Here is an 8,630-nt window from a genome sequence, read left to right on the forward strand (position 1 = left end):
ATATATATATATATATATGAAGGGCATCCAGCTGTAGAAACTCTGCCAAATTAGATTGGAGCCTGGTGTTGCCATCCGGTTTCACCAGTCCTCAGTCAAATCGTCCAACCCATGCTAGCATGGAAAGCGGACGTTAAACGATGATGATGATGATGATGATGATGATGATGATATCATTTGTAGAAATACATAAATCTGGAGTTGAAACACACTCTAAGTGTGCAGTTAATATTATAGTGGGACAAGGTGGTGAGCTGGCAGAAATGTTAGCAAGCCGGGCGAAATGCTTAGAAGTATTTCATCCATCCTTATGTTCCGAGTTCAAATTCCACCGAGGTCGACTTTGCCTTTCATCCTTTTGGGGGTTGATAAATTAAGTACCAGTTGTGTACTGAGGTCAATCTAATTGACTGGCCCCCTCCCACGAGATTGTCCAGTGTGGAGGGGGCCAGTTGATTAGATCGACCCCAGTATGCAACTGGTGCTTAATTTATCAACCCCCCCAAAAGGATGAAAGGCAAAGTCGACCTCGGTAGAATTTGAACTCAGAACGTAATGACAGACGAAACACCGCTAAGCATTTTGCCCAGCATGCTAACCACTCTGCTAGCTCACAGCCTTGCCTTCAACAAATAACAACAATAGCATGTTTGATGGCATAAAAGACAAACTCTGATGTCAGCAGTGAATATTCAGGAGAAAAAACGAGAAGCAGAGACAAAATTAGCAGATGGGAGATCCAGTTTCATATATAGGGCCCAGGGAAAATGTTTAAGCCATATTTTTGTGGAAAAAAAGTGAATCTTGTTTACCATTAAATGCAATAATTATAAATACCACCATCAACATCATTATTTTATAGTGTCCCTTCATTATACACATGGATTGCATTGGGACTGTGTTTTTTTACTGCTGGATGCTTTTCCTGTCACTAACCCTTTTAGTCACCTCTTACAATATGCACAGATGCAGTGTATCCCATTCTAAATTTATGATACACACAGTTATTATGAATATTCATTTTCATCATTTAATGTCTGTTTTCCATGCTGGCATGGGTTGGATAGTTTGACAAGGTGCAGCAAACTGCAGGGCTGCATCGAACTCAGATGTCAGCTTTGGCATAGGTTCTATGGCGAGATACCCTTCCCAATGCCAACCACTTTACTGTGTGGACTGGGTGCTTTTAAACGTGGCACCAACACTAGTGAGATCACCAAATAGGATAGGAAAAGGAAAAGGAAAAAGCCCTCTTGATTAAGTGGGGCATGTATTTGATAGGGGACAGGTGGTTTAGTGCCAGGTTTGAGGAGATTAAAGTAAAATAGAGTGACAAGCACAGGTGTCTCACTACAGGGAATATACTTGGCTACCTGTGTATCAATAATTAATAATCAGTAATTCTGAAATAAGTAATTGATTATTTCACCTTCAGGAGAAATGAACCTTCGATTACTTGATACCCAGACTTCAATTGGATAACGTAGAATACAACTCAAGGGAGGTAAATCAACAGTTTTCAGTAGGGTGTCTCTTGTCTTTGTCATCTCATCAGCATCTATTTGGTCTTCTTCTGTAACAAAAAACAAAGCAAAAAACATCATAAACACAAAAATCAATACATTACTATCTATAACTTCAGTGATTCAAATGAGATTGGTAGAGATTTGGATGAGAGAGAGGTAGGGGAAGAGAAGGGAGAGAGGGGAGGTTTATCAGCAGAAAAAGTAATTACAGCAGTACACACACACACACACCATATATATATATATCATCACCATCGTTTAACGTCCGTTTTCCATGCTGGCATGGGCTGGACGGTTTGACTGAGAGCTGGAAAACCAGGAGGCTGTACCAGGCTCCAGTCTGATCAAGCAATGTTTCTACAGCTGGATGCCCTTCCTAATGTCAACCACTCCGAGAGTGTAGTGGGTGCTTTTTACATACCACCAGCATGGGCCAGAGGAGGATGGCATCAACCACGATCAGATGGTGCTTTTTATGTGCCACCGGCACACGAGCCAGTCAAGGTGGTGCTGGCATTGGCCACGTTCGGATTGTGCCTTTTATGTGCTACCGGCACAGAAGCCAGTCGGGGCGAGGAGGCTGGCATTGACCATGTTTGGATGGCACTTTTTACGTGCCACCAGCACAGGGACCATAACTACAATTTCCATTTGATTGTGATTTGATTTCACTTGATGTTGATGTACTTGATTCAATAGGTCTCCTCAAGCAATATATAAACACATACATGCACAACAATTATATATACACATATGTATATAAATGTATGTATTCATACATACATATACACACACACACAATCATACCTATATATATATCTGTTTAGACATTCATTCAGTATGGAGGAGAAAAGTCAGGTTTCAACCGAGACCTTTGGCATTATGTTGTGTTTGAGAAGAAGACCCATCAGGCCAAGCAGACACTAGTGTCACGCAAATGACACCTGTGCCGGTGACACATAAGAAAGCACCCATTGCACTCTCAGAGTGGTTGGTGTTAGGAAGGGCATCCAGTCATAGAAAACCATGCCAGCCCTGGTCAAACTGTCCAACCCATGCCAGCATGGACAATGGATGTTAAATGATGATGATGATATATGAGAGTTTCCTTGCAAGTGACTTGATCAGATACAGTGTTGAAATTTCAAGTAATTACAAAACGAAGAAAGAACTATTGTATAAAAATACACAAAAACTGTCAAATTCACTTTTAATTTATTTCGTGAAGTGTCAAAAATTTTCTAAACACAAGTTTCTAACAAATCATGAAATAAATAAAATATGAATTTAACAATCTTTCTGTTTTTGAATGACCAAGATGGTCTCTTCTACAAAGTAACTGTTATACTCACTCACATATGTATGTGTGTGTGTGTGTGTGTGAGTACATATGAGGGCTATATTATTTGCATAATGTGAAGAATATACCAGCCGTAATACCCAAATAATCTTATCAAATTTATAACCCATCCAAAGTTGGGACCCATTGTGCCATATGCTCTTGACACAATTCAGGCCTAAAGCACATAAACACATTGCAACGCATCTAATTTTCCTCAACAGGCCCTGCTCTGTTTAACATTATCCCAAAACAAATCAAAGAAGAAAAAGATCCCTTCACCTTCAACGATATTTGGACAAATTTCTTCAGGAGGTACCAAACAAGTTAACTATACCTGGATACATCTCTATCAACAACAACTGTCTACTTGAATGTGCCATGATACCACAAATCTCAATTCAAAAATGGCTGAAACAGTTTCTGTAAGATGGTGTTATTAAGTTAAATATATGGCTGAGGCCTATTTTGGCTGAAAAATATATCAAAGTTCATATATATATATAATGCCAGTGCTGGTGGCACATAAAAAGCACCATTCAAACATGGTTGATGCCAGTGCTACATGACTGGTCCCCCTGCTGGTGGCATGTAAACGCAACTACTCCACTCTTGGTGTAATTGGCATTAGGAAGGGCATCCAGCGGTAGAAACCTAGCCAGATCAGATTGGAGCCTCGTGCAGCTTCCTGGTTTGCCAGTCCTCAATCCAACCCATGCTAGCATGGAAAGCAGACATTAAACAATGATAATGATATATATATATATATATATATATATACACACACACACACATATATATACATACATAAATATATATATATTTATGTGTGAGTGATGTCAAAATCACACTGATATTTGATTGGCAGCTGATGAGGGAATTTCCCTGTTTATTTTTGTTATCGTTAATGTCTCAGTGCAGGGATTCTGTCTCAATGATTTATTTTGCTTAAGAAAGATATTTCAGGTTCTTACTTAGCCTTATCGTTCCTTGGTAGAATGTGTTTTAGTGGTAGCACAATTTTTTTTTCTAGTCACGATGAGGATGATGACTAGAGCAATACTGTTTAGTAAATAGTAAGTAGCTAAAGTTTGTCAAGATGTAGTTATACCACAGATATGGTGTGTAGGGGGGGGGAGCAGAGAGAGAGATGTAAAATAGAAAGTGCTGCAAAAGTTAGGTTCTTTTAATAATATTCACCAAAGAAAACAAATAAATAAACTATTAATTCAACACATAAAAAGAAGAGAATGGAAATAGAATCAATATTCCAAAAGTAATTAAGAAAAAATTAAATTTCTTTACTAAAATTTCTGCCTTTAGATTATTTAAATAATTTTTCAATTCCACCTTAAAGCAGCCAAACCAAATCTGTCTGGAATAACCATGCTGTGTTCCATTATGATTGATTGTTACAATTTTATTTCTTGATATTTTTTCATTAGTCATGTTTTGAAAAGAATTCCACACTTTATGCTAACCTACTGATCTAATACATTTTTGAGCTGAAATTTGTCATAGAATTTTTTCCTTCTTGCTTTCTTTTCTTTTCTATTTTCTTTTTTTAAATTTTGTTTTTGTTGGAAAACTATTAGTCATAATTTCTCTTACCTTCTTATTTTGGATTCACATTCAAGAAACGTATCACCAATATTTTATTATTAAGTTCGAGGAATATTGGCTTTCTTTTTTCAATAATTTATATACCCACTAGGGCATTTATATACATACATGATGATGATGATGATGATATATATATATATATATGAGGCGGTGAGCTGGCAGAAACGTTAGCACGCCAGGCAAAATGCTTAGTAGTATTTCATCTGCTGTTACGTTCTGAGTTCAAATTCCACCGAGGTCAACTTTGCCTTTCATCCTTTCAGGGTTGATTAAATAAGTACCAGTTACGCACTGAAGTCAATGTAATTGACTTAATCCCTTTGTTTGTCCCCTCTGTGTTTAGCCCCCCCCCACCCCGTGGGCAATAAAGAAATAAATATATATATATAGACATAGGTGTGGCTGTGTGGTGAAGAAGTTTGTTTCCTAATCCTGTGGTCTTGGGTGTGGACTATAGTAGAAGACACTTGCCTAAGGTGCTGTGTAGTAGGACTGAACTCAAAACCATGTAGTTACACAGCAAGTTTCTTAACTGCACAGCAATACTTGTGCCTATGCAATAATATTCCACCTAATGCAGGGATTGAACTGATGACCCCCCAAGATTAAGGGTCCTATGCTCAACAGACTCAGCTATCCAAGTAGCTTAGGAGTTCCCACAATTTTCCAACACATTGTTTTGCTAGTTCAGGGCATTTTATGCAACTTTCAAGCAGGGACTTTTTGTTGTTGTTGTTGTTGTTTTTTACTTGTTTCAGACAATTGACTGTGGTCATGCTGGAGCACCACCATGAAGAACCTTTTTGAATTGAATGAATCGATCTCAGTACTTATTTTTATCTTTTTAAACCAAATACTTATTCCATCAGTCTCTTTTGTCAAACCACTAAGTTACGGGGATGTAAACACAGCAACACCAGTTGTCAAGCAGTTGTAGTTGTTGGCACTCTGTCGCTTACGACGTCAAGGGTTCCAGTTGATCCAATCAACGGAACAGCCTGCTCGTGAAATTAACGTGCAAGTGGCTGAGCACTCCATAGACACGTGTACCCTTAACGTAGTTCTCGGGGAGATTCAGAATGACTCAGAGTGTGACAAGGCTGGCCCTTTGAATTACAGGCACAACAGAAACAGGAAGTAAGAGTGAGAGAAAGTTGTGGTGAAAGAGTATAGCAGGGTTCGCCACCATCCCCTGCCGGAGCCTTGTGGAGCTTTAGATGTTTTCGCTCAATAAACACTCACAACGCCCGGTCTGGGAATCGAAACCGCGATCCTATGACCGCGAGTCCACTGCCCTAACCACTGGGCCATTGCGCCTCCACTGTCACCCACTACTGCTTGACAAACACAGATGCAAAGTCACACACACACATATACATATATATGTGATAATGTGAGTTGTCCTTTATTGTATTGTCTTCATGGTGTCTTTCGTGTCGTGGAGCATCCTGATGAGGGGAGTGTCTGGTTCTTAAAATATGAAATTCATGTCATATTAACTGACACGTCTCCGAAACGGCCCATCGATAAAACTTTTGGATCCATTGAACATTGTCTCTAATTTTAGTATGTCCGTTTAAGGCTGTAAAATGTCTGACTTTCTACTTTCCACACACTTTGTGTTCTAACTTGAAATCTTTACTCATTATAACATATCCTATAAAGTTATCGACGTCTTCTATTTTAAAAAACCTATGTATTTATAAATGTTTTTTATATATTTTAAAATATCTAAATGTTTTTAAATATTCTGAGTGCTTGTATTCTGCCCTCTAAATTTGAGGTCACTGTAATGTACAAGGAAGGAAAAGAAAAGGCCTATAAATTTAAAAGACGCTGATTGACAGAAAGCTTGACCATATTCTAATAATTTTTGTGATCTTTTTGTGGCCCATAACAAGCAACTATTAATTTGCCCTTCACTCTTCACTGCCCTCTGATATTTATTGTGTTTTTTAACATAACTCATCCATTAGAGACATTAACTCCAGACTAATACTTTAACCTGTGACCATTCAGATTCCTCTGTTAAATCTTATGCTTATTTATTCACCTTGTTTTGAATTAATCATGCATTATCTCATAGCTGTGAGATTTTGATGATGTGATTGTTTATTTTTAGAATGACATTGTAGGGTAGGTATGAGAGGCCGGATCTGGTCAGTCTGAACATCAAACAGGTTAAATATTTGGGCAGGATATGGCTGGTTTAAGGGTTAAACAGTTAAATATGACACATAGATGGCTATTTTAATTAAATACTACCTCAATTGTGTATACTGGATTTTTATTCAACTGGGCAGCTATTTGAGTGTTTTATTAATTTTTCCTCTAACAGAGGTGATGAATTCTCACCTGACCAAGTTGTTGGTTGTGAGTGTGCACCAACAAAAATGCTCAAGAAGGCCAAAATGCATCTGGTGTTCTTGCTGACCACAGCCATATGGATGAATTTTCATCTCCCTCTGACATTGTGTTTTTAATACAGCAACTTCATAAGAGAAGTTACCTCCATATCCAGTAAGTTCACCATCATCAACTCACTGCAAAGAAAGTTCACCATCAATTCACTTTTTTTTTCTTTCAATAAAATAGTTTTTAATTATTATGGAGATGTACTTGCATAGCAAGTGACCTGATCTGAGATCGTGTGCTGGAACGAAAACAATCGCAGGGTGGAAGGTGTTTATAAGCCATTTAAGAAACACACAAAATCTAACGGTTTTTGTGTGTTTCTTAAATGGCTTATAAACACCTTCTACGCTGCAATAGTTTTTAATTATTAATGGTGAAATACTATGGATATATTTTCTCGGTAAACTTTCCTCGTGGTGAACTTTCTTCAGAGTGAATTGGTGGCAGTGAACTCTCCTGCGATGAATTGATGGCGGTGAACTTACCTGTGATTGTTATTTCGGGACAAATACTAAAGCAACTGGCCTATCAACACTGTATGCATATACATTAAATATGATGCACAGATGGCTGTTACAAGAGAGAGTATATTGTGAAGACCTATGAACTTACATGGAATGACTGACCATGTGGAAGTTGTTATGCTTTATGTCTCCTGTGTATTTTGGATGACAAATGAATAAAGAACATTTTCTTACCAGCAAAAGATGTTTCTTTCACATCATCCTTCTCAGCATCACTTAATGAAGATTGATTCAATTCAGCTGCACTCGACTCCACTGTTTCATTAGCTTTGCTAGGTGACTGAGTTGACTTTTCTGTATTTTTCACTGAAATAAGCAAAACAGAATCACGTTTGTTTATATAGAAAGTTGTAGCTGTGTGGTAAGTAGCTTGCTTACCAACCGCATGGTTCCAGGTTCAGTCCCACTGCATGGCACCTTGGGCAAGTGTCTTCTATTATAATCTCAGGCCTACCAAAGCCTTGTGAGTGGATTTGGTAGATGGAAACTGAAAGAAGCCCATCATATATACATATATATATATATATATATATGAATGTGTGTCTGTATTTGTACCCCCAACATCACTTGAGAACTGATGTTGGTGGGTTTATGTCCCCGTAACTTAGCGGTTCAGCAAAAGAAACCGATAGAATAAGTACTAGGCTTACAAAGAATAAGTCCTGGGGTCAATTTGTTTGACTAAAGGCGGTGCTCCAGCATGGCCGCAGTCAAATGACTGAAAGAAATAAAAAAAATTAATAAACAGTCTTGATAAAAGAAAGACATTAAAAAAAAAAGGTCTGATCTTAAGCAGGATGGCTGTGGGGTTAAAAAGCTCACTTTGAAACCGTGTGGTTTTGGGTTCAATCCTACTGCACAGTACCCTGGTAAGTGTTTTCTACTGACCAATGCCTTGTGAATCAATCTAGAAGAAACCGATCAAGTGTATGTGTGTGTGTTTCGTGCCTTTAACGATAAGACTGGGAACTTCATATATTGGCAGCACCCACAAGATTTGCGTAGAATTAGGGGTCAAAGAAACAAAACAATACAAGGTGGACATACACAAGTTAACAAATGTAATTTGAAACGATTGACGAAGATGATAAATAATGCCTGGTTTTATATATATATGTGTGTGTGTGTGTGTGTGTGTGTGTGTGTGTGTGTGTGTGTGTGTGTATATATATATATATATATATATATATATATATATATATA

At 37.9% G+C, this 8,630-nt stretch overlaps 1 protein-coding gene across 1 annotated transcript in view; it reads right to left on the bottom strand.

The window, feature by feature from the left end:
• LOC106878435 (doublecortin domain-containing protein 1) overlaps positions 1–8,630 on the bottom strand; it is a 77,442-nt gene that overhangs the window by 28,952 nt on the left and 39,860 nt on the right. The window contains exons 12-13 of the mRNA XM_014927645.2: positions 7,602–7,733; positions 1,430–1,573 (exon numbers count right to left, since the gene is read on the bottom strand). Of these exons, the coding sequence (XP_014783131.2) occupies positions 1,430–1,573; positions 7,602–7,733 (276 nt within the window). The remainder of the gene's footprint in view (positions 1–1,429; positions 1,574–7,601; positions 7,734–8,630) is intronic.

The sequence above is a fragment of the Octopus bimaculoides genome, chromosome 7 (assembly GCF_001194135.2).
Source record: "Octopus bimaculoides isolate UCB-OBI-ISO-001 chromosome 7, ASM119413v2, whole genome shotgun sequence".
Taxonomy (NCBI): domain Eukaryota; kingdom Metazoa; phylum Mollusca; class Cephalopoda; order Octopoda; family Octopodidae; genus Octopus; species Octopus bimaculoides.